At 36.4% G+C, this 27,495-nt stretch overlaps 1 protein-coding gene across 16 annotated transcripts in view; it reads left to right on the forward strand.

Annotated features, from left to right (window-relative positions):
- Nucleotides 1-27,495, forward strand: part of Kmt2c (lysine methyltransferase 2C) — a 237,528-nt gene that overhangs the window by 115,272 nt on the left and 94,761 nt on the right. For 11 of the 16 annotated variants that reach the window (XM_060373825.1, XM_060373829.1, XM_060373828.1 and 8 more), the window contains exons 9-16: nt 1,665-1,779; nt 10,068-10,237; nt 11,142-11,293; nt 15,022-15,135; nt 15,902-15,979; nt 17,117-17,823; nt 24,435-24,554; nt 26,870-26,986. In XM_060373825.1, the coding sequence (XP_060229808.1) occupies nt 1,665-1,779; nt 10,068-10,237; nt 11,142-11,293; nt 15,022-15,135; nt 15,902-15,979; nt 17,117-17,823; nt 24,435-24,554; nt 26,870-26,986 (1,573 nt within the window). The remainder of the gene's footprint in view (nt 1-1,664; nt 1,780-10,067; nt 10,238-11,141; nt 11,294-15,021; nt 15,136-15,901; nt 15,980-17,116; nt 17,824-24,434; nt 24,555-26,869; nt 26,987-27,495) is intronic. The other 5 variants (XM_060373834.1, XM_060373837.1, XM_060373840.1 and 2 more) reach the window with 2 other exon arrangements.

A 27,495-nucleotide genomic window follows, 5' to 3' on the forward strand; every position in this document is an offset into this window, starting at 1 on the left:
CTACCACTACGTTTACTAACTTGTTAATTTGAAGCATATCTAAAAACCTCACCGTGCTTAAACACAATTGCTAATAAATGATATTACGTTAAAATAGAGATCAGAAGAATAAAACATTTTATTGATTGGAATTGGGAAGAGGTATAATAGGATACTAAAGCGGTAACTGCAGAAATAGGTTATGAACATTGAACCTCCAAAACAGTGCTGTGTTTGAATTTCTGTTCTATTCCTACTGCCTTGATAACATCTTGATGTTAATCTGAAAGACAGTTACTTCTAGTAATTGCCTCTGCCTCCCCAGTGATTAGCTTAAAGGTGCACACCACCTCGCCTGGTGTTTGCTTCATTTCTTGTGAAGTGCCTCAAATCTATTCATGTAGTTGAAAAGGTCAGAGATAAAACTTTGTAGAGTTTGTTGAACTGAACTATAACTGGAGGTTTTGGTGACACATCTTCTTGTCTATTTACTTATTCTTAAGTTTGCTTCATAATTCAACTCTTTTTATAATTTCCATTTTTTTTCATGTGTCCTAAATTCTTAGTATCTAAGAATCCTAATGATTTGCTAAGCATCGAGACAGATTATTATGCAGAGTGGGTACCCTGTTTTGGTGTAAAACAGTGTTTGGAGAAAGACTTTGAATTGTAACTCATAATTTTAACAGTTTTTTTCTTTTTTAATAATTCAGTGTTTAGAATTTCATTTTTTGGTGGTAGTGGGCAACATGTGCAAACAACATGTGTGTGTGTGTGTGTGTATGTATGTATGTTTGTGTGTTTCTGTACTAGTGGAGATCTCTGTGGAGTTAGTTCTTTCCTTTTACCTTTATGTGGGCTCCAGGGATTGGACTCAGGTGGTCAGGCTTTGCAGCAAATGCCTTTACTTGCTGAGCCATCTTGCCAGTCCTGTTTTTATTATTATTGTTGTTGTTTAGCAGCAGCGGTGTTGTGTGTCAAACCATTTTATTTAGAGGCTTGGGGTGGATAGGCTGAATAGGTCATTGGCAGGATAGATCCCTGTGGCCTTCCTTGGGCTTTAATTTTTTTTTTTAAGCCCCATAAAAAATATTTAGCATATACTATTTAAGGGACATTCTACGCTTTTTGAACCAGCACTCTATTTAGTTCTCACAGTGATCATCATCTTTGATGATTTTTCACTCCTGTTTTTACACCCAAAACTTGTTTTGAGGGTGACATAAGTTAGAAAACAGCAATGTGGATACAAATGACAGATCAGAATATGATATAATGTGTGGTGTCACACAAATGTTACAACAGACTCTGTCCCCTTTGGTTACATGCACTTGTCTTTCCAGTTTCTCCTATCAAAGTTAGGTTCTTTCAACACAGCATAGCTAGCAGCTACAGCTCCCCCTAAAGGATGAGTATTAAACAACAACAACAAAAACAATGATGAAAGTTGCTTTAACACCTCCTCTATAGTGATTGTGAAATGACTAAGGAAAGCTAATGGTAGGAGAAAGTTTTAAGTAGGGTGGTCTTTCTGGATTCCTGAAGAAAGGCAGTCTCTTTCCTATTCTATATGAAGACAGCAGACACTGAAGTGTTTGTGGACTATGCAGTTTTATGTACTCATTGTTTTCATGTATACTGGTGGGATTGCATAGGTTTAAGGATAATGCTATCTTAATTTTTAGACAATCGGGAGAAGATAGCAAGATGCTTGTGTGTGATACGTGTGACAAGGGGTATCATACTTTTTGTCTTCAACCTGTTATGAAATCAGTACCAACCAATGGCTGGAAATGCAAAGTAAGTCATTTTTTTGTTCATTTTTATATATCCTCTATATGAACTGCATAGAGAGCTGACACAATATTCCTGTTCAAGTGTATTATTATCACCTCTACACGATCAGCTTATTGAGTTTTTGATGTATAAATTTATATATAGCAACTTATATTTTTAAAAGTCTGTGTTTTGACACCTACATTTTACTATCAGTTATCATTTTCATTATAATGAGCTCTTTTCATTGCTTGAAAAAAATTCCTGAAGTCTCTTGGAAATTTTCTTGATTGCGTAGTTGCTTCTCTGTCATTCTCCAGGTAGCTTTGCTTTTCTCATTATTGATTACTGTTCATGGTCTAGAAATTTGTAGGAATGCCTTTAAATAGTTTATATTTGTTGGGATGTGAAGGCCTTTTTGACTGTGTTTCTCCTTTTTGTTTTTACTGAATCACCTGTTGGCAAACATTTGGATTGTTTATAAATTGGGACAGTTATTAAAATACGGTATGAATTTATCAACTAATTTTTTGTATGATGCTTCATAAAATAACTTAACTTTATGTTACTTATCAGTATTTCCAGATACCTTCTGAAGTAGGGGAATTCTCTGTATGATGAAACTGAAAAATATACCCTTTAAAATTTATTAACTTAAAGCTCAGAGACCAGATACATTGTGTTTAGATTGATTACCACTTTCATTAGTTTCTACAACTGTTGGACTTGTACATACACCTATTATTGTGCCTGTTACTGTGTGTTTACCTGTACACTGGTGTTAATTACTTAGAATCATGCAATTTTGAGGTTCTCCCTACCCTATGGTAGGTAGTTTTAAATAAGTGATTACTGACTCTGATGTTTATGTTTTAGATACTTTTTAAATCTCTCTCTCTCTGTCTCTGAGGTAGAGTCTTGTTTTACACATGCTGTCCTGAAGTCATCAGTCGACTGCCTCTTGCCTTCTATTCAGTGCTGAAAGTATGCCTATTACATTAGGGTCTCTTGGTTTGGGACCTTAGACAAATTCTATGATTATTTTATCGATTGTTTTAATTGCTTATATTTTGATCTGATAGGTTACTTTCGAAGATCTGTTTACATAACCCTTCCCCTCTTGTTTTCAGTTTTATACTTTTATTTGACACTTAGCAGTTTTCATTCATATTGACTGTTTGCCTGAATGTGTTAGCAGGGTTATAGGTCACTGAAGTATAGTGCTTGTTTGGTGAATCCCCAGTCTCATTAAGTTTTCTGGACAAATGTACATGGATATAGTATGGACTATTGTTTCTTATTTCTTTTGCTTAGACAGCTTTGTTGAGCCTGTTATCAACATTCACCTGGAGTTTCCATTTCCTTTGGACAAATTTCCAGTCTTATTATTTATCCATGTATTCATTATTCATTCATTTTAATGCACAAAGGGCATACTTCTTGCAACCTACTGTTGTTGATTTTGTTGTTGTTGTTGTTGATTTTTTAAACTTATTTAATTTTATATCATGTGCATTGGTGTGAGAGTTTCAGAACATCTGGAACTGTAGTTATAGACAGTTGTGAGCTGTCATGTGGATGCTGGGAGTTGAACCCCAGTCCTTTGGAAGAGCAGACACTGCTCTTAACCACTGAGCCATCTCTCCAACCCCTGCAACCCACTCTTGATGGCCTTGTGAATGTTGCCGGGTGACTTGTTGATGGCAGAATGGCTCTTCATTTTCTTGCCACTCTTTGAGAGAACCATCTGCTTTGTGTTGAAGGTGGCAGGATAGGACTTGCTCTTTTTATCTGTTTTCTTAAGACCTGGAGGTGTTTGTTCAATGCTGGTCACTTTAAAGTTTGTCAGGAATTTACTAAGCCTTTTCCATAACTGTCTATAAGCCCTGTCAATTGCCTGACAGCTCTACCTACTTAGGCACTATTCCTTTTTGTAGTACCAAGTAAGCAATAACCTTTTATGACTTACATACTCAGAAGCACAAAGTTTTAAAATCCTTTCTATGAAAGTATAAATTTGAGTTTACTTTAAATTCTCAGCTCATTCAGTAAAAGTAACTATTTTTTTTTCTCTTGGAAGATACTAACAAACAAACATTACTAAAATTTTTAAAGTTATGTAGCCATTACATTACAGTCAAATAGCCATTACATTTCTTCATATTCTCCCTTTGAAATGTGTACTAGCTAAGTATAAATTTTAGATTTATAGTTGGTGAAGACTTAGTGGATAGGTAAATTATCTCTACTTGTAGACAGGCATTCAGATCTTCTGTCTTTAAAAATGTATATCACTTAAAAAGATGGTGTATCTTCCAATCCAGTACTTTGACTAAATAATTTGCTGCAGAGAATATACAAAGTTTTTGTGTAAGAAAAGAGTATTGATAATTAAAAAAAAACTTCTGGTTATTAATTTGGTTTAATTAGACTACAAAAAGCCAACAGGTTGTTTTTGGACACTAGACTTAACATTTTTGTTTCCACAACTGTTTACTTTGAGATATTTTAGACCAGTGATGTCCAATAGAAATATAATACAAATCATGTTTAGATAATTTAAAACTGTATTTCATTTAACCCATTGGCAATCACTGTAAAGTTGAGAACTTTATTTTCTTTCTAATTTTTCACATCTTATTTCTGTTTTTAAAAACCTACAGAACACATGAAATTGAAAGTTTTGCCAGCCACATTTCAAGTATTTTATATGGTAGCTGCCATGTCAGAACATAGTTTCAGACTCAGGTGATTTCCTAAGCACAACATGTTATTCCACCATGGGAGGCTGATAATTGATACAGTGGTCACTCCTCTCCTGTAGATCATAGGTAACAGGCCAAGGTACCCATTCATTGTTATGCTTCATTCTATCAACCACAACATTCTGCTGTTCCCAGAAATAAACCAGGGTGACACACACCAAACATTTTTATTGAGTTTGATCTCTTAGTCTCTGAAACAGACTGGAGGCCTTCTGGAGGTGAGGATACCAGTGGTGGAGGGGCAGGACTTCGGGTTCCTTGTAGTTACAGTGAGCTCCGTCACGTGGCCAGTTAATCTTATTTATATGAAGTGTACCAACTCTTTTCAAACACCAGAATGAACATTAGCATTCTGGACACAGCACCAAATCAGGAACAAGCTGAAACGGGAGGGTGATAGCTAGACCAAGTTTAAAATGGGTCTGTAGACTTAACCTTGTGATGTTATATAACAGAGTGAAAACTTTGCTTCAGGGATTCAATACCATGAATCTGTAACAGTCTGTAACAGACTGGCCTATCAGTCCAGTATTGCCACAGTTCTGCACTGAAGTTTGTTGATGTGCTATTGGCAATGGACCTTCTGTAAGTAGGTATGTGCAAGACAGGAGTATGATATGAAGATTATGACACTGACTGCAGTGTCATATTCCTGTGGTGTCCAGATGACTGGTCTTTTTGCCACAATAAAAAAAACAAAACAAAACTCTTTTCTTTCTTACATTTTTGATAACATCCAGGACAATGTAAATAAATGCAGCTCCAGTAGTCTGAATTGTGACATCCCCGACATGAGTTGTTAAGTTTTATTTTAATTTTTATTTTCATCCCCCCTCTTTATTATTTTACCTTTCATTTCCCCACTTTGTTTCCCCAGGTCTTTGTTTTGTTGCTCAGTTTGCCTTAGTATTTGTGCTCTCTCAGCTTTTATTGCAGGGATCACAGGTGTATCATCTTGCCTCCCAGCTTTAATATTTCCTTGACAAAGTCCCAGTTCTTAAGTTTTTTGTTTTGTTTTAGTTTTTGGTAGAGTTATCATCTCTGACTTTGCGGCAGCCTCATGTTCTTGTCCTATTGGCCCACTAAAGACTGGGCTTCTGGTGTATCTACTCCTGGCTTTATTGTCCAGTGTATTATTTGTTTGGAGGCATGTAGTGATGCTGTGGAGGCAGCACCTGGAACTGAAGGCATGAGGAACCCACCCAACAGAGCAGGGAAGGTTTTCATCAGAGCAGGAGAGAGAGTGGTGGACTGTGTGAGGGAAGCACCAACCTGCCTCACGCAGATCTCTTGGGGATGGCTTTCTTGAGCTTTCACACTGTTTGAGAATAGTGAGGGTGCTAATAAGGAAAGTGCCCAGGCTGTGAGTGTGGTGCAGTGAAGAAGCACAGAGGGAAATGGTCTTCTTGTTGGGGAGGATTGGCACCTTGAATTGGAGGCTGCATTCTATCTAGCTTTTAGGTAGAGCCCCAGTGAACCCTATTAGGTAGTAGCTGGAGTGGTGAGGTGTGAGCAGTTTCAGGTGTGGCTACCTGGAGGGTGGAGCCTGTGGGCTGAAGCTCCTTCTCTGCCTGGATCAGAGGCTGTTCCCTCTTCTCTTGGTGATCCAGCTAAGGAGAAAACCACAGTGTTTGGATATATACTCTGATCTTCACTACATATCACAGCTTTTCTGAAATACAAAGGTGAATTAACGATTTCTTTTCTTTTCTTTTTGAAAGAAACAGAATATTCAAGGCTATAAATTTTCTTTTTGATTACAGCTTTGGTTGCACTTGAGCCAATTGTAACTTTGTGTGTGATCCTGACCTTATGTATGGGAATGAGTTCATACTTCTGCTGCACTCAGAATTTAATTAATGAAGGTTTTTTTTTTTTTTTTCTTTTTGTTTTGTTTTGTTTCGAGGACAGGTATGCATCATGTAGTTCTGGCTGGTGCTGGTGGTAAATCTATAGCTTACCATAGTCTCATGAGTGCTGGGGTTGCAGGCCTGTGGGATGGTATAGGCTTTTAAGCAAATACTTCCACACCTGTAATAGTGATTTTTAAAACTGTGTTTGTGCTTGTTATATTCTTAATACATAAACCCCCTTTTTACTTATATTTTGACTAGCTGATTTCAAAATTAATAAAGTTCATCACTTCTATTGGTTCTATCAATATCTTGTCTTTCTCCCTTAACTAAACTTATCACACAGGTTGGGCCAATGTTTTATTAGTGAAAAACTATTCTATCCTGTGTAATTGCTCCCTAGCCCTACCTCTACTCTCCCTTTGAACCTTTACCTAGTAATATGAGCAAATAGCCTGTTCACCAATTTAATGTTATATTTTAACATTCTTCTATTATATAGCCTTCTATGCCATTTCAAATGTGCATTTTAAATGATTTAGTAGCTAAATGTTTAGATTAGTTGAAATTAAAATGGTACTTTTTTTTTTGGCTTGGTCAAATTAAACTATGAATCTTGTTTACTTTTCATTGTCAAAATACATGTTTTTCCTAGCATGGTGATAACATACTTGCATGAGACAGGAGAATCACCAGTTTTAGGCCAGCCTGGATTACATGTTAAGAAAGATTTTGTGTCTTTTCTATAAATCCCAAGTTCACAATGCTTTCAGTTTTGTTTTGTTTTGTTTTGTTTTGTTTTGTTTTTGAGTCTTTATTTACTAATTTGTAAAAAAATCCAAATTTTTCTGAAGGAAACTTTTTTCCACCCTGCCACAAACTTTACAGTCTAGAAACAGTTCTTCTGAGACCTATGAGGTGGATCAGTGGGTAAAGGCCCTTGCATTACAATCATGGGGACCGGGGTTTAATCCTCAGAACCCACATGGCTCTGGGGAAGGATCTAGTCCACAGTGTAGCCCTCTGTGTGTTGCCCCCATTTAATTAGTCATTTATTTATATTTTTGAATTTAATTTTTATTTTTCTGTTTGAGGGCTTTGTGATCTTTACTCTTGGTAATCTTGATTGTTTTCAGGCCCGGTAGTTGCGCTGTACTGATTAGTTAGTTATGGCTGGAGCATTTGGTCACTGAGTCTATAATGAGGCCATTCACAGGACTGGAGAGGTGCTTTTGTCGTTTTCACATTTTAAAATACTTCCTTGTGTGTTTGTGTTTTGTGTTTTTTTTTTTTTCCCTCCCTTTTTAAACACAGGGTTTCTTTGTGTAGCCTTGGCTGTCCTGAAGTCACTTTATAGACGAGCCTGGCCTCAAATTCACATAGATTCACCTGCCTTTGCCTCCTGAATCTGGGATTAAAGCTGTGTGCAACTACTGCCTGGCATATTTCCTTGTCTTTTACAGCATATTCAGTTCTTTATTTTCTTTTTAGACTTACTAGCAGCTAGATACTTTTTGTTTCTTGCTATCAAATCATTACTGTCTTTGCTATTGTTTTTATTATCTTAGTAATTTTTTATGAAATGTTGTATTCCCCAATCTGCCCTCACTTTCTTTTGCCCCGTTCTCCTTGATCTGATCGCTATCATATTCTGCCACCCTCCTCCAGCATGATAATTACAGATGTTACTGTTGAGTATACCACTGGTACATAATTTTTCAAACTTATAGGAATACTGGGACAGGGTTTCTTTGTGCAGCTCTAGCTGTCCTGGAACTTGCTCTGTAGACCAGGCTGGCCTTTGCCTCCTCACTGCTGGAATTAAAGCCTGCACTACCACTCACCATGGAGATGGGATCTTTAAAGCACTTCTTCTAGTCTAGAACTTTCTAAAGGGGACACCTAATTGCTTCAGTGAGGCTTTAGAATGCTTAGTTCCCTCATTATGATACTTGTTGTTATGAGATGGAAATTTTAAAGAGCCCTTGCATCACACTCAGCATTAAGACAGTATCCACTTAGCTGTCATGGTGTTTTTCTTATTGCTGAGGATTTTATTTAGGGATTTACACATGCCAGTTGCACTTATGCTGTAATGCACACCCTCATTGCTTTTCACAGCTTTCGATTGGAAGGTTTATTCTCTGAGCTGTTTGAAAGATGAACAACTCATGATACTGAATCTTTTTTCAAAAAAATGTCCTCTGTAGTCTTTAGTTATAATTTGTTCATGTACTTAACAGTAGAAGGCTCATTGTCTGTGGCCTCACAGAGGCAAGTAGGCATTCCCTTTAGGGGTTTTGGTCTAGAAGAAGCACTTCCCACTGGTGCAGAATAAGGCAGTTTTCTAATCTTTGTTGTATGTATTTACTCAGGTGAGTTTCCCTGTTTGTTTGACTGATTCTGTGAAGGAGCTACCCTCCTGCCCACTCCACTTTTTGACGATTATCTATACAATGCCCTTTCTAGCTTTGCATATTTCAGTCTATAAAAATATAAGAATATTCTTTTTGGGCATGGTGCCCCCAAATGTATATTCTTCCATAAACACAATTTTGCTACAACTCCAGAAACTTATTTCTTACAACTCCAGAAACAGTTTCATCTGTTTTACCCTCTATTTAGAGTGATGTAATGTTGCATATAGTATCCCCTTTCCCAGGTAGGTTGCAGATCTAGTTGATGTTAGAGATTCTAGGTAATTGTTAGGTCTTGGTTGTTTGTTTCCTTCATCTGAAGATTTTTTGGAAGCGCTTGTTTTTTGACATGTCATTTTAAAAGAACCTAGTCCCCCCCAATATAGAAATGTCTTCATTTTGTCTTTATTATTTCCTCATGGTTAGATTGCTGGAGTAGTGCAGGTGTCCTCACGGTATTAAACACGGCAGGATACACAGATGCTTCTCAGTCCCTGTTGGAATTACCTGGTTAGGATTCTCTATTCTTTATATCTAATAATCCAACAGTAGGGAAGGAAACACTTTAAGATCATATGGATATTTCAGTCCTCAAAGTTTTTCCTAGGTTTTAGAAGCTGTTGTTTGATGATATGACTTCTTGGGAAGTGTCTTCCTTTTGTAGCTGTAACACTCTTTTTCATTTATTGACCAGATCCCCTCATTTTGCCATAATGAGGACTGTTTCAGATATTAAAATTATTTATTTATGAAGGCTGCTGAGCTTCCTGAGAGGGTGAAGGTGCTCATTGCCAAGCCTGAGCTTAATCTAGCAGGAGTAAACTGAATCTTGGAGGTTGTCTATAACTTCTATACAGAACCCATTGTGTAGAGGAGACATGGGCCATTAAGTCCTACCCTAGCTGAGCTATTGGAAATTGTTGACTTTAGGGATAGGGAAAATCAGTTTTCTCTAGGAGTGTATCTCCTGGTAGACTGATTGCTTCCTTGTTGTAGATTATGTTTCATCTTTGGAATTTGGCTTGCTATGTGTTTGTTTTTTTTTTTTCTTCCATGTTTGCTTTTCCGAGTAGCTTTAATCTCTAAAACTTTCTTATAGTTTTAGTGCAGTTTTGTGAGATCAGCCACCATTCAAGACACATTGCTTTTTCAAAAATAAATTGATGTGAAAAGTAACATATAATCCATAAATGTTTTGTTTATTTCCAAAAGATTTACATCAGAACTGCCATTACAAATGTATAGCGACATTTTTGTTTCTGTTTTTCTTGGTCTAGAATTGCAGAATATGTATAGAGTGTGGCACGCGATCTAGTTCTCAGTGGCATCACAACTGTCTGATATGCGACACTTGTTATCAACAGCAGGATAATTTATGTCCTTTTTGTGGAAAGTGCTACCATCCAGAATTGCAGACAGACATGCTCCACTGCAATATGTGTAAGAGGTAAGAAGAAACAGCGGCCCCATTTAGCTGCTTCTTGATCCCTTGGCTCTTGTGATCATTTTCTTTACTGTGTTGTTAATGCTGAGTGCTGATAAAGGTGGAATTGATTGAAATATGCTTTTCGTTTGTTTGTTTGTTTTCGAGATAGGGTTTCTTTGTGTAGCCTTGGCTGTCCTATACTCCTGTTGTAGACCAGGCGGGCTTCAAACTCACGGAGATCTGCCTGCCTCTGCCTCCCTGAGTGCTGGGATTATACTGCATCTGATTTAAAAAAAAATAATATATATTTTATTTTATGTGCATTAGTGTGAAGGTGTCAGATCCCTTGAATTGGGGTTACAGACAGTTGTGAGCTGCCATGTGAGTGCTGGGAATTGAACCTGGGTCCTTTTAGAAAGAGCAGACACTGTTCTTAACCACTGAGTCATCTCTCCAGCCACTCCCCTTCCACTTTTTTGGGGATAGAGATTTAGCATTAATCCCTGGTTGGCCTAGACCTTGCTGTGTAGACCAGCCGGCCTCAAACTCACAGAGATCCTCCTGCCCCTGCCTCCTAAGTGCGGGGATTAAAGGCGTGCTTCACAATACATGGCATATTATGTTTTTTAATGAATCTGATAGACATAATGAAGCAGATAGGCAAAAGATAAGAATAAGCAAGATCAGAAATGAGCACTGAGGGAAAACTAAAGAGAAGGAAAACATATCAATGTAATTGTAATGATGTTTACAAATGTCATTTTCTTTGAATTTTTTAGATGTTTCCAGCCACTATAATCAACTTTTTCTTATCTTTAACCTTATTATAACCATTCTCTCTTTTTAAGCAATTGACTTCCCTTTCCTTAGGTACTGATTTGGATTTAAATTAGAGGTTTTTATATAAATATACTTATCACTGCAGATGGATTCACTTGGAATGTGACAAACCAACTGATCATGAATTGGATTCTCAGCTTAAAGAAGAATATATCTGCATGTATTGTAAACACTTAGGAGTTGAAATAGATCCATTACATCCAGGGAATGAAGTAGAGATGCCTGAATTACCTACAGGTAATACTTGTGTGTGTGTGTGTGTGTGTGTGTGTGTGTGTGTGTACACCTTTTAAAAAGTAGTATGTTGATTAATCATTAACATATTGCTTCATTTATAATAAAGAAACTTTTTGTATCGACTCTCATTGTTTTTTTGTTTTGTTTTGTTTTCTGGTGCTACCACCATGCTTAAACACTTAAACACTCTGTGATCTTTATCTTACGTTAGAATCGAAATTACATTGAAAATATGAATTAACCATTTTGAAACTCTTACTAGAAAAATATACATACAAATTCTAGAATATAATTTCAGAAAATATCATTATGCCCTGGGGACCATATATCCATTTCTTGGTTGCTCTAGAACATATGAGGCTGTGAAGTCCAGTGTCCCCTTCTGGTGTAGTACGCTGATAACTCTGTCCATCCTCATCTCATTGTCACTGCATTGACAGCTATCCACCAATCAATCATCAGAACACACAGATTCTTCTGTTCTTGAGGCAGAATTAAACAAAGCAAAATACTGAGGGAATAAGTTTCTCTGAACACGTTTGCAGTGTGCACACGATGATGCCATCATACTGAGTTTTAGACACATGGACTACACACTCAGAGTCAAAGGAGAGGCCAAATCCATGTTTACATTTAGAGTTTACTTCTCATAAAATCTCCCCCTCACTCATCTTTTCTTCTTTCCCTTCCTTTTTTTTTTTAAGTTTTTTTTATTTTTTATTAATTACACTTTATTCATTTTGTATCCCCCCATAAGCCCCTTCCTTCTCCCTTCCCGGTCCCACCCTCCCTCCCCTTTCTGCATGCATGCCCCTCCACAGTCCACTGATAGGGGAGGTTCTCCTCTCATTCTTTCTGATCTTAGTCTATCAGTTCTCATCAAAAGTGGCAGCATTGTCCTCTTCTGTGGCCTGGTAAGGCTGCTCCCCCAATAGGGGGAGGTGATCAAAGAGCAGGCCAATCAGATTATGTCAGAGGCAGTCCCTCTTCCCATTACTATGTAACCCACTTGGATACTGAACTGCCATGGGCTACATCTGTGCAGGGGTTCTAGGTTATCTCCATGAATAGTCCTTGGTTGGAGTATGAGTCTCTGGGAAGTTCCCTGTGTTAAAATTTTCTTGTTCTGTTGCTCTCCTTGTGGAGTTCCTGTCCTCTCCAGCTCTTACTATTTCCCACTTCTTACATAAAATTCCATTCACTCTGCCCGCCAGTTGGCCATCAGGCTCAGCATCTGCTTTGATAGTCTGCAGGGCAGAGGCTTTCAGAGGCCCTCTGTGGCAGGTTCCTATTTTGTTTCCTGTTTTCTTCTTCTGGCTTTCAGAGGCCCTCTGTAGCAGGTTCCTAGGTTGTTTCCTGTTTTCTTCTTCTTCTGATGTCCATCCTCTTTGCCTTTCAGGATGGGGATTGTTTTAGTTAGGGTCCTCTCTCTTGCTTAGTTTCTTTAGATGCACAGATTCTAGTGGGTTTGTCCTATGTTGTATGTCTATATGAGTGAGTATATACTGTGTGTGGATCTTGAGGAAGTGTTATTCCTAGTTGTCTGAGAAAGTGCTAGATTGATTTCCAGAGTGGTTGTACAAGTTTACATTCCCACCAGCAGTGGAGAAGGGTTCCCCTTTCTCCACAACCTCTCCAGCATGTGTTGTCACTTGAGTTTTTGATCTTGGCCATTCTGATGGGTGTAAGGTGAAATCTCATGGCTATTTTGATTTGCATTTCACCTAATGACTAATGATGTTGAGCATTTCTTTAAGTGCTTCTCTGCTGTTTGATATTCCTCTGCAGAGACTTCTCTGTTTAGCTCTGTTTCCCATTTTTTTAAGTGGATTACTTGGTTTGCTGCTTTTCAGCTTCTTTAGTTCTTTATATATACTGGATATGAGTCCTCTGTCAGATAAAGGGTTGGTGAAGATTCTTTCCCAATCTGTAGGCAGTTGCTTTGTTTTGATGATGGTGTCCTTTGCCTTACAGAAGCTTTTCAGTTTCATAAGGTCCCATTTATTGATTTTTGCTCTTAGAGCCTGTGCTGTTGGTGTTCTGTTCAGGAAGTTGTCTCCTGTACCAATGAGTTCTAGGGTATTCCCCACTTTTTTTTCTAGCCGATTTAATGTGTCTGGTTTTATGTTGAGGTCTTTGATCCACTTGGATTTCAGTTTTGTGCAGGGTGATAAGTATGGATCTATTTGCATTTTCTGCATGTAGACATCCAGTTGGACCAGCACCATTTGTTGAAGATGCTATCTTTTTTCCATTGTATGGTTTTGGTGTCTTTGTCAAAGATCAGGTGTCCATAAGTGTGTAGGTTTATTTATTTATTTCTTATTAGTTACATTTTGTTAACTCTGTGTCCCAGCTGTATCCAGCTCCCTCATTCACTCCCCAACCCCACACTCCCTCCCTGGTTTCCTCCCTGCCCCTTTCCAAGTCCACTGATAGGGGAGGACCTCCTCCCCTTTCATTTGACACTGTTTTATCAGGTATCTTCAGGGCTGGCTGCAAAGTCCTCCTCTGTGGCCTAACAGGACTCATAACCAAACCCTCGGCAGAGTGTAGGGAATCATATGAAAGAAGGGGAGTTAGTATGATGTGGAAAGAATAGGAGCTCTACAAGGACCAAATATATCCGGGCACAGTGTCTTTTCTGAGACTGACACTCAACCAAGGACCATTTATGGATATAACGTAGAACTTCTGCTCAGATGTGGCCAGTGGTAGCTCAGTAACCAAGTAGTTTCCCAAAGTAAGGGGAACAAGAACTATTTCTCATTGTATTTTTAATTTCACAAGCCTCTTCTTCCCTCTCTTTTCTCTTTCCTTGTCTTTTTATATTTGAAAGTTTCAATGAGTAGTCCAGGTTAACCCTGAACTCATTAGCCTCCTGTGTTAGCTTCCCAAATGCTTGGATTATAAGTGTGTACTGCTACACTTAGCTTTCAGTTTTGCAGCTTTAGGGATTTTTTGTTTGTTTGTTTTGTTTTGTTTTGGTCATCTGACTCTAGTGACCAAAATTAAGTGAATAAAAAATAAAATCCAGCTTCTTTCCAACTTGTATTTCAGGTATAGAATGGAGAAGCATGCAGTGTTTTTTGAACCAACAGTTCTTTAGCTGTGGCCTGTGTTTTTGTCTTCATAGTCCAGCCTATCTTTTTCTGAACAAGCTTTCAATTTTGTTTAGGTAGTCAGTCGTTTGTTTGTTTTAAAATGAATTTCTTGTTGTTATAAACATGTTAACTAGATTCTAAGAGGGCAAAGAAATAGAACTACTTACCAGATTGTTTTTCTATCAGTGTTATGCAAGTCCTTTTTTTTTTATCATCTACAAAAGACCTAGGTAGAAAAATCATAATTACTAACATATCATTATATAATAGTAGAATGTTATTTTAAAATAAGAACATGGTTGTTATCTTATGTATATAAAAATTCTGTCTTTTGTTTTTTGGTTGAGTGGTGTTTGATATTGAATGTAGGGCCTCTTTACCTTTGACCTATACCCTCAGCCTGTAAAGCTTGCTTTAAATAGTCACACAGTCAACCTTGCAATTGGTTATAATGTCCATGTATTTAGATGTAAACATGCATGTGGTTAACAAAGTAAAATCTAAAGAAAAACTATGACATTGCTATTGATAATTTATCCTCATTAAAATAAGGACCTAGTTCTTGGTTTGGATAATAAAAGGAAAAAAACTCCGAGGTAAAAAATTAATCATTTTTTTGTTAAGATTATGCCAATGGAATGGAAATTGAAGGTCCTGAAGATGAAGTGGTGTTTCTGGAGCAGACAGTTAATAAAGATGGGAATGATCACCAGTCCAGCCCTGGAATTGTTCCAGATGGTAAGACTGCTAATATTTTTGAAGAAAATAGATAGTATGCAAGTATTTTCTTAGAATTTATTTAGATAAGGCCTGGAGATGTGGCTCCGTGGTAGAGGAACCTTTTAGAAAAATCATCTTTGGCATAACTATATTTATAGTTCAGTTGTATTCTAATCTTACTAATGAATATGTAACATTGTTTAAGGACCAAGTGATTTTCATTAAAAAGCAGTCCATTGTGTTCTTATAATTGTGAACTAAGCTATTGCAGATTATGAGGTATTTCTTGCCGAGATAATTTGATATAATAAAATTTTCCATTTTCTCAGTAGTGCTATTGAGATATTTTAAAAATGTTTCAACTAAAGTTTTACAGTATTGATAATAGCTTTACCGAACTTGCATAATTAGTAAAATTTCATATTGGGGGAAATTGTTTATTAAATTATGAGCTTTTCTAAGTGTTTTTCTTTTTTTAGATGAAGCTTTATGTTAAATATATAAAAATACAGTTGGGGTTTTTAATTTTTAAGTAGCCACATTTAACAACTCATTAAAAGTTATACTCCATTCAGATGTAACTTGAGAAAATAAGTTATAGCATATATGTACATAAACAGATTCCTAATTTTATCTTTGTATATAACTAACATAATAGCAGTCTGTTTTGTGCTCATTTTGAAATTGGCATTTTATAGTGAAATTCATATTCAGTTACTATAGAGACAGCAGTGTTAGAGAAGTGTTAATTCCTTGTTTAAAGATTTTATAATGTTATTTGTAGCAGTTCAGGTGTGTACTGAAGAGCCCCAGAAAAGTAATCCACCAGAAAACCCTGACACTGTTGGTCTCCTCACTTCTGGTAAGCTTTATGTTCAGATTGTTTAATTGTATTATAAGACAGTTGTCCAGTAAAAGTTTTCCTCAACCTGAATGACGGTGAACAGGTTGTCTGCAAAGGGTGTATTGTTTGACATTTTTTTTTTTATCTTCACATAGTCTTCGTTACAGCAGGAGTGAGATGTGAGGTTTTGTAACAGATAATACATTAATTTTAATCACAGATTTGAAAATAATAAATGAAGAATCTAGTGTCTTCATTGATATAGCCTTAATGGCATTTGGAATATATATCTCATTTTCAGTAGCCCTATCTTGTTAGAGTCCCTTAGGCCTCATGCCAATTGAGACCCCTAATGTATGTAAGGTAGGTTGACTTTTGTTTCTGTTTTGAGACAGGATCTCTCTCTCTAGCCTATCAGGTTGGTTTTGAACTCATAGAGATTTTTTTGCTTTTGTCTCCCAAGTGCTGCAATTAAATGCATGTGATACCACACCCAATTTTAATAAATTAGTACTCTGGTTTAAAGTTTATCAGTCCATACATACTGCAGTGTTTGACATATTAATAGAGTAGTCAAGATTAATGTCAAAGGTTGTGACATTGAGCATAAACAAGGATTATAATCTAGGATATGTGTTGAATATGTTAATTTGTATAGGTAATAATCAAAGGAAGCCTTGGTGTGCTTGAACACCTATCAGAAACAGTATCACCACTGAGTTTACACTGTATCTTTATGTTTTATGCTAGGCTTCCTTTTAAAAGTTTAGCATTTCACTTAATATTGTTTTTTACTTGCTTTAGAGAGAGTTTAACTTTGCATACATAATTTTCAATCTGTAAGTGCTTAAATTATAAATGTGTCATGTATATAATAGAAATATATTAATAGTTGAGACTTTTGTTTTTTTGTTTGTTTGGGTTTTTTAACCAGAAATTACTTTTCACTCTAAGGATCTTACTAAGCCATGTTTTCAGAAGGCACATGATTGATTTTAATCCATAAACTATTAAGAAAATTTTGCTTTAATTATTTCAATAATTTTATTTCTCGAATACTTTACAAGTTGTACGTTAGCTGGATAATCCTATTTATTGTTAAACATTTTGCAATTTGCATGTGAGTTAACGTCACCCATATTCTAAATTTTATAGAACCATCTGACAATAAAATGAATCCTGAATTGGCAAATGAGATTTCTCATGAAATTGATATTAAAAAAACCGAAGTATGTTCTAAAGGGCTGCATGTTTGTGAGGAAGATCAAGATGAAAACAGAATGGAAGTAACAGAAAACAGCGAAGGCCCTCTCCACCAGACCATTGTGCTGCAGGAGCAACTGCAGTTGTCAGAGGACCCTGACATGGCATCTAAAGAAGAACCAAGCCCTCCAAAATCATCCACGGAGTATGCTGCACCAGAAGCCTTCCTGTGCCCACACAGTGAAAGTTCCTTATCTTTTAAGGAACCTTTGGTGATAGAAAGAGTGCAGGAGGAAATGGAACAGAAGAAAAATTCTGAGTTTCCTACTGGGTGTGTGGATTTTGAAATGACTGTTGCTGTTGACAGTTGTATCAAAGATAGTTCATGCCAGGGAGATAAATCTCTAAAGTTACATGCAGAGGAAGAATCGCCATTTTCATCAGCAACTGACCTGAGCAAGGCAGATGTGTCTTCCTCCTCAACACTCTGTTCAGACCTGCCTTCATGTGACATGCTGCACAGTTACCCTTCAGCTCTCAGTGCTGCTGCTGGAAGCATCATGCCAACAACGTACATCTCAGTCACTCCAAAAATTGGCATGGGTAAACCAGCTATTACCAAAAGAAAATTTTCTCCTGGTAGACCCCGGTCCAAACAGGTAGGATGATATTAATGATGACAGGAAAGATATTGCAACAATCACTTAATATGTAAAAGGTACATCTAGCTTTGGTTTAGAAGGCAGCTTTTCCATCCACAAAACTCAGTACTGATTTGTTTTGGAAGAGGTGCATTATTTTAAAAATGCTGTTAACTGAGAATGTAACTTTGGAATATAAAAATATGATTTATTTGATTTTAGTTCGTATAGAAAACACTTCTTAAGATGTTTTTAGTTCCAGAGTATTCTTAAAGCTTCAAAAACACAAGTGTAAAATTATGTGTCTGTAGTAACAACATTTACTTTCTTTGTAATATATTTTAACTGCATAAACAGGAAATCTTATGCTGGACAATTTCTTATTTTGATGTTTCTGTATGTAAATGCTAAGTCTTGTAAAATTCTTTTTCAAGGTAGACTTCTTTTAGTAGCTTTAGATAAAACAATCTTAAAATGTGCTGCAGTTTTTAGCACGTGAAGGACACACCTCTTGAGTGTGCTGGGTAGTGTGTCCAGAGGTCTTGTTGTAAGGGCCAGACCCTCTTGGGTTAGTTGTCCTACTCCGAGCCTTCCCGATGCTGGGATTCTGAGCTGCTTCTCTTTGTTGTGCTTTGTCATTGTTCTTAAGTAATAAAATATATCTTTATATTTTAGGGATGAATTACAGTTCTTTCTAAATAGATTAAAGTGGGATTAAATACTAAGATTACAATAACGCTATTTAGCAATGGCTACACAATGGCTGCTTTCAGATATCAGACAGTAGGGAAGATTTATTTTGTAGTGTTTGTTTGGAATTTTGAGTTTTGTGATTTAAATTATATTTGACTTTTTAGTAGTGGTAATATGTTAATCTTAATCAACTAACTTCAGAGCTGTAAAGGTGCTTTAAAAAACCATGTGTCTTTTTTATTCTTTGAAATTTAAATTACACCAAAGGCAAAGGGACTAGCCCTTGCTCTCTGGGAAAGAAATACACAATGGACTACAGTACTTCAAAAAGTAATGTGTATATGTCTATGTGCGTATGTAGGTCAGACAGTGCTAGTGATCAAACTCAGGGCATGTGCTTAGCAGCAGGCACCTAACCATCTCTCAGCCTTAAGATATTTTGTGTGTGTGTTTGTGTTTCCCTTGAATATGTTTTGACGCTTGGCCTCTGTTATTCCTTATTTTTTTTCTTCACAAAGCAGTGTTCTCCCTAATTCATCTTTATGTTATTTTATAAAATTAACTGTATAGCAGTTAAGTAGTTCTGTGTTGTAACAAAAAGTCATCAAAAGAAAATTTAATCTCTCACATTCACTTCTGGTTCCTATCATTTTGCATCCTATTAAATTACTGCATTATATATGCTCTGGGAAGAAGTCTGAGGCCATCTTGGCCTGCAACTCCTTATAGTCCAACTTCAGCCTCAAGATTGCTGGGATTACAGATGTGGATCTCCAGGTTTGATTTCCAGTGTCTTTTCCAACATTGTGTAATGACCCCACCCTAGTGTAACTAAAATGGCTTCTGCTTCTCACCTGAACCTTGAAAGTGGAGTCCTGAGTTAGAGATGGAGACTTTGCCTCCCTCTGCTGGTTTTGTTTGTTTGTTTAAATTAAATTTGTTTGTTTTGTAAAGTGTTGAACAGAATACTACGGGGAAAGCTTTTTTAAAGTGTTGAAAAATAGGAAAAGAAATTTTTTTGTTTGTTTGTTTTTGTTTTTCAAGACAGGGTTTCTTTGTATAGCCTTGGCTGTCCTGGACTCACTTTGTAGACCAGGCTGGCCTTGAACTCACAGAAACCTGCCTGTCTCTGCTTCTCTGAGTGCTGGGATTACACCGCTGTACCTGGCTTGGAAAAAAGTTTTAATTTCTCAAATCCCTTATTTCATTTACATATCATACTCCATTTCATTTTTCATGTTTCATAGTTATTTGCAGTTAAAAAATTTTTTTTCCTTGATTCAGAGTCTTTCTGTATAGCCATAGCTACCCCCGAGCTTGGAGCAATCATCCTGTTCTGCCTCTGCTACCTGAGTGCTGGGGTTATAGGCATGTACCTCCACTTGTCCTTGTCTTATCTGTCTGCTAGTTTGTATTTTCTTTAAAGATGATTTTAAAAGTGTGTGTGTTGCATGTAGTAATATAAGCCCTTTGCATTGCTGAGCTGAAGACACATTTGGACTAGAAATATCAAACTTTTTGTTTCCTTGTGCTGGTAGTGGTCGTTCTAAAGCTATCGCCTAAATCATTGCTAAGTGAGCCATAATATTAGAAACATATTAAAGTCACTTGTGGCTGACATTGGTGTTTTATGTAAAAAGACTTATGTAAGTCATAACAATGAGGTGTTGCTGCTACAGCATCATCAGCCTAAGTATGTTTACCAAAAGGCAGCTGGTAAACGTTCATTTCCTGTCTCTGTACGTTGTCATTCTTTTGTTTCATCTCTTCAAGTATTTTCATATTCCCATAATCAGATTTATTTTTCAAGAGTGACCTTTGTTTGCATAGAGTGTTGAGGGAAAGTGAACCCAGTTTTTTAGAAGTGTGAAATTGCCTGTGAAGTACTAAACCCTCTCTGGTTGTTCATAAGACAAAAGTCCTCCCTGGGACACATGTCAATAGGGTTGACCTACTATATTTTTTTCTCTTTGTTTTGCTTTCTTATTCTTCTTCCCTTTTTGGAGGAAAGGAGGTGGTGAGGCTATAGCTTTGGAGCCTAGGCTGGCCTCAGATTTGGAGCAGTCTTATCCATTTCCTAAACCTGAGATTAGATTTGACTTTAAATAGAGAGCTGGCCCTAACATTTTTTCCACTTACTATTATTGTTCCCCCTTTTTTTCTATCCTTACAGTCCTGTAATGCCTATATTATATGTTTATAAGTTTCTGAATTCTCCATAACCAGTTCAATCTCTGTTGAATAATATTCATAATCTCTATTGGATTTGATAGCAGCTTGGTTATGTAGAGCTCTTCTCAATTTTCAGTTCCTTGTTGTATTATATTTGGACTCTTGTTCTTAATTCCAGTTTTAGATTGTTTAATAGTAACAGTGTATTGTGGATTGGTAATTTGTTTTGGAGGTAAGGAAATCCAAGGTTTTAGACAACTGGATGAGCTTGGAGTGTTTGATAGGATAGGACAGTGCAGTGTTTATTGAGGAGCTCTTTTATGTACACATGCATGCAGAAATACAATGGAAAAGAAAAATAGCGGTTAGTAGTTGTTGAACAGAACACACGACACAACAGAGAACAAAAAGGGTCATAGCTTATGTTTATAGCCTAGTCCATGTAATTACATTGTGATTACGTCACTAGGCAGAACATGGTGCAGTGGGCAAGTACATACCTGCCAGTGGCAACTAACCTTTTCGTGGAGCTTTGTGTAAGTTCTTTCCCTCAAAGGGGGGAAGTAAAAGATGAAATTTGATAATTACATTTGTATTTCATTTTTAAGGTCTAAACAGTTACATTAGGTAATTTCTTCTGTGTCAAAATATATACATGTAATCATGATTTTTCTTCAGTTCGTTTTTAAAACTGCATATAATCTAGCTTGTAGTGTTCAAATGATAATATACTTATTAAAAATTCATTACATGACTCCTAAGCTTTTATTATATAAATTCTTCATAGCAGCCAAGTAGTTCCCTAATTATTCCTGTATTGACATCCAGATTGTCTTGGTTTAGGACACTCTTCATTTTGTTCATCCATGTTGTATGAAATGTAAAATACTTTCTGAACTGGGACACAATTTTGGCATCAAAGCTAACCTAAGTGGGGATAAATAATATATAATCACCAAAAATTTTTTATTTATGAAAAAATTAATACTCTTTTTATCTTGGAGAGTTACTTCTTATGGTAATTTATAGTAGTTATAAAATGTTAAAAGATCAAGAAGAATATAAGGTGTGTATTAAGGAAATATTCTTAGTGACAGGCGAGTAGAAGTAGTGAGAGGACAAAGTTGAGCTATGTTTTGCCTCTACTTCTCTACCACTAAATAAAATGATAAGAATAGAGCATGTCATTGATGATGCAGTGAAAGCAGCCTGCAGATTCAATAAAGAAGATGGTGCATCATTTATTGCTAGGGGAAGGGCTTCTGGCAAGGAAACACTCAAGTTCTTAAGTAAAGGGTTAGAAGCAGCCAGCCATTTTGGAAAAGATGGGAAGTGGGAAGTAGCTGTGTCAGTTGGGCCATGAGTGTTGAGAGTACAGTTTTTTTATGGGTAGTAAGGAAATCAGGGGAGGAAGAATGCACAGGTGGGGAGATAATGTTGGGGAGATCATATATGATATATGATGTGGGTGGAGGGAAAGCAGTTGGAAAGATTTGCCTTCTAAGTGAACTGAGGCACAACCAGAGGGTTCACAATAGGTTAGTTCCTTGCTGAGTAAGATTTGTATTTCTTAGTTGTTAGGCAGACAAAGTCTAGAGGAGTCTCTGGCAGGGGTGGAGGGAAGTAGAAAGACCTAACTGTTAAGAGCAGATAGCATGCAAGATGGTGGCAGGCAGGACATGTGTGCTAGTAGTGGAAATGCTGAGGGGAGTGTAACAGCCAGAGACAAAATGATATAAATTTTAGGTTTGCTGATGATTTGGATAGAAGGGTTGATAGAAAGCAGAGCAGAAACACTAGATAACATAAAAATGAGAAAGTCTGGCAAATGAAACCAGCTATGGGAGAGATTGTAGATGTGAAATGTATTAGAGTTGTGTTAGTTACTCTTCTGTTGTTGTGAGAAGAAAGGGTTGATTTGGGGCTTATAGTTACAATGGGTTATAATCCATGAGCATCCATGAGCAGCCAGGCAGGCATGGCTCAGGGGCAATAGCCAAGAGCTCACATCTTTATCTACAAGCTGAGCCACAGAGGGCATGATGGGAATGGTGCAGATCTTTTGAAAATTCAAACCTCAGCTGCTAATGACACACTTTCATTAAGGTCATATTTCCTAGGGTTTTCCAAATAAGTTCACCAACTGGGTACCCAGTATTCAAATGTAGTCTTTGGCCTGCAGGAGCCATTCCCATTCAAACCCCCACAATTGTTTTGTATAATGGAGGTATTAAGGAAATTGAAAAAATAATTATACTTCCTTGGAGATGTTAGTAAAAGCTAGAACTCGGATCTGTAAGTGTAGAAGACAACTGTTTCCAAGATGGTATTTCAAACCCTTACTGTAAATAGTGTTTACAATTTGGGTTTCCGCTTTTAGGAAACTTGAGGGCTTCAGGTGTCAGTGAGGAAGAACTTGCATAGGAATTGGAGAAAAGTCATCACGGAGGTGTGCTACTATCAGATCAGTAGAGCTGTCTTGAGTAAAGTGAGAACAGAGAATGGACTTTGAACAGCATGGAGGTTACTAAGGAAGATGGCATAGGAATTGGATAGTGAGCAGGAATGGTTGGCTTTTGTGTGCTGAGAGGAATATGTCCTTGTTAACTGAGCTTGGGTAAAGTGTGGTCAGGGGAGTGATGTTGAGAGAGAACTTAATTATCCTAGACAACATACCACAGAGTGATTGCTGGCTTTAAAAAATGTGGCTCTTTAGTGTGAGTTAGAGGTGGAGTTAGTTTCTCCCTTGTGTTTTTTTTTTTTTTTTTCTTTTTCTTCCTCCAAACTTTATCAACTCTTCATTGTGGGTTTGGGTTGGTGGTCATGTGCTTATCTTTTGTTATTTAAACTAGTGATTGCATGTTTATTATTACTGGGATTCTTACTAGTTTGATAGCGTTCTAGAAACCTGGTAAGTACAATATTTCTTGTTTTAAGATTTTGTCATTTAATTGGTAAAATAATCATGAGTTCTTAAATTGCCTGATTCAAAAATAGGATCTTTGTTGTTTGACATTTGTTGTGTTTTTCTTTAAAGCATTTCCTTGGTGGAATAAAAATTTTTCTTGCTCTTCACCAGATTAGTCGAGTTTGCCCAATGTGGTTACTTGGAAGTGAGATGCCTTAATTTTAACAGTTTTAATGAGACACTGGTTCTTGTATATTAGGCACCTTAGTCATTTTAATTTGCAAATTTAGGACAATTTGCTTTAATCTCTTAACTATTCAACCTAACTCCTTGGGTATAATTACTGTAAGATGTCATCCCCGTAAATAAAAATCATCCAAGGTGCAAATATTCATTCTGAGTGTTTTAGCCTACTGGTTTGGCTGTTTACACCAACGAATAGAACATACACTCTCTAAGATTGTCTCTTCCCTCCTTTTGCAATAGACATACTTGTTAGATGAATATAATCTCTGAATAGTTTTCTCTAGTCTTAATTTTTAGACTATGACTGACTTGTTTTTATTTTTGTACTATAATTACAGTTCATGAGTCAGTGCTGATATATAAACCTTGATTTTTACTATACTCTATTGTATTGATAATTCTACTTAAATATTTAATGTAATTATGCTTGCAAACATTTGAGTTAAAGTCACTTTAGGTGATAAGTTTATTTTCCCAAACTTGAAGCAATTTGTCCTAATTTTCCATACGTTTGCATTTGCTTTTGCTGTCCTAAATTCCTTAGTTGCTGGCTTTGATCTTTTATGTTGCTGAGTTTTATACATCTATTTTCTCACCTGCCATATCCTAGGGGGCTTGGAGTAACCATAATACAGTGAGCCCACCTTCCTGGTCCCCAGACATTTCAGAAGGCCGGGAAATTTTTAAACCCAGGCAACTTTCTGGCAGTGCCATTTGGAGCATCAAAGTGGTAAATAAAATTGCATTTACATTCATGTATCATTTCTTTCTGGTTTGTTTTGTTCTATATGGATGTTAAGAATTAAACCTTTTCTTTTCTAGATTCAGCTTCCAGAGACATTTTTTAAATCTGAAATCTTGCCTTATAACATTCTTCACTTAAAGATCTAGATGAGGAGGAAGTTAAATTGGAGTATTTTAAAGATACATTTTTAATGCCTTTTTCTGCCTGATTTTCTGTTGTTGTTATAAGTATTTCTTTGAGGAGAAAATTATTGTCATATAGAATACAGTATAATTAGGAATTTATTAATTTATGATGTCATAAAATGTCATTGATTACATACAGACACAGGAAATACCCCCAGTGTCGGGGAGTTTCCTTGTGCATGTTCACCTCACAGTCACAGAGGCCTCCGTGTCGGGGGTGATGATGCCTTTCCAGTTCTTGATCAAGTTAAGTAGTGTGAAACTCTTTGAAGCAAAAATTTTAAAAAGTAATCATCTTGAAAGTCAAAATACTTTATTGACTAAAGAAGATTTTTTTCTTATCCTCATTTTTAATATGTTTCTAGAATAGAGCTATTTAAGTTAGACTAATGAAAGATTTCAGAAGACTTTCAGAGTATATTTTCTTAATTTCTGTTATAATTGGAAGGGCACATTTATGCTCTTCCAGATAACTGTAATCATTCAAGGTAATGTGGCATCGTTTTAGTTAATTCATTTTAATTAATTGATTGATTAGAGATTGGTCTCATTATATAGCCCGGACTGGCCTTGAATTCCATCCAGATTCTTCTGCCTCAGACTCCCAAGTGCTGGGACTATAGCCATGTGCCACTATATCCAGGTTTAAATACTTAAGAGAGTAAAAAATAACTTTTTCAATGTAGCAAATGCTGCCAATTGTACTTACTTTTAGTCTGTACCAATGGATGTTAGGGGTAATAAACTGAGAGATTTCTATAATCCTGACTTTTAATTATGGCTTTAACTCTTCCTCATACTCCACCCTGCCATAAGCCACCCTTTTATTTCGGTTAAAAAATAATCTGTCCAGTGTAGTCCTACCCTGGCTATCCCTTGTTCAGAACTGAGTACTCTCATGAGACCTAAAGAACAGGGTGGGTAAAGAAAGTACAAGGAGAGGTATTTTGGAGCTGGAAGTTGTTTGTACTTATTAAAACTGAAGGGGAAAACACAATTCCATAACCCTTTGTTCATATGATTTATTCTCCCAACATAAACATAGTACTTGGACCCTGAACTTATCCTTCTCAATCAGCATATGAAACTGATAAAGGGTATCAGATGAAAATACAACATACTTACAAGGAACAAAAAGTTTCTTGACTAACTTATATATGCATGCACACACACAATCTGCTTATAAGATGAATTTTTTCAGTTAGTAATATATAATTTTAAATCTGACCAAAGTGGAGTCAGGGCTGTTATGTTGGTTGGTACTTATAGCTTAAGATCATATGGAATTTAACATTTTCCTGTATGACTTTTTCTTATGTTAGTGAAAATTTAGATAAGTTATTCCTATTTCAAACATTATTTTTAAGGTTAATTATTTTGCTTTTATGTCAATTTTATTAACATATAAAGCAACTTTGAATACTGTGTTAAAATGAGATGTTCAATTTCTGTAAGAGCTATTGAATAGTAAAGGCTACTGATAACATTTTCATGACAGGAAGAATAGTGCCTCACACTAGTAAAAATTAACTTTGAGCCCTCGTAATATTTCAGAATACTGACTAAGAATTGAGGATGGGCCCCTTGCCACCTCAGTGACCTTGTAGAAGTCACTGACACTTTTTACCATCAGTACAGTTATCCTTGAAATGATGATACCTTGTGGGTTATTGATAGGAAAAATTGCTCAGATCAGTGCATATTGTATGCCCAGTAAATGTTCCTCATCTCCCGAGAGGTTAGTTTTTCTTGATACCTACTTTGTACTGAAAATAGTCTGTGCATATAGAACTGTCTGTTTTGGGATAGTAGCTCTACACACCTAGAATGAAGGTGTGTAGGGAATTAAAAATAGTGTCAACACCTGCTGATGGGAAACAGTCAGGATGATAGAGGCAACATTGATTCTACAGCTTTAAGTAGTTTTATTTATAAGTTGTGGATACATATTTAAAGGTGGAAGTAGTAACTGTGGCCTATTAATATGTATCATCTAATTATAAAAGAAAGGTAAATATTTGTATAACATTAAATATTTTATTTTACTGACATATGGATTTCTAAATTCTTTCGGTCTTTTACAAAATATTAACTCATCTTTATCTGTTAATGTAGGGCCGAGGTTCTGGATTTCCAGGGAAGCGGAGACCTCGTGGTGCAGGACTGTCAGGACGAGGTGGCAGAGGCAGGTCTAAACTAAAGAGTGGACTTGGAGCTGTTGTATTACCTGGGGTGAGATTTATGTTCTTACTATCCCAGTAGTAATTATTGGTGATGTTCTCATTTCTAGCAGGTTGGCTCCATCCTTGTCCCAGGAATAGTCTTACCTCTCTAAGTTTTACCATGTCTCTTCTTGATAAATTTTTTTTTTTTTTTAAATTTTGGAAGTCAGCTCAGGTTATTTTCTGATTTGTCTTTGTTTTTTCTTTTGGCATCTTTTTATGCCAACTCTACAAGAGTGAATTTTTTTTCATTAAAAATATTATTATTAAATTCTTTTTAAAAAATGTATTTATTACATTTCATGTGTATGAGTATTTTTCTGCATATATATATTACACACCATGTAAGTGCCTGGTGCCCTAGGAGTTCAGAATAAGACGTCAGATCTTCTGGAACTGAAGTTTCAATCCTCTGCAAAAATAATATGTACTCTTACGTGCTGAGCCATCTCTTCAGCCCCTGTTTGTTATGGTGGCATTTAAAGTTTTTTTGTTATTACAGTTTCTGTAAGTATTATA

Source organism: Meriones unguiculatus, chromosome 21 (genome assembly GCF_030254825.1).
Source record: "Meriones unguiculatus strain TT.TT164.6M chromosome 21, Bangor_MerUng_6.1, whole genome shotgun sequence".
Classification (NCBI taxonomy): Eukaryota; Metazoa; Chordata; class Mammalia; order Rodentia; family Muridae; genus Meriones; species Meriones unguiculatus.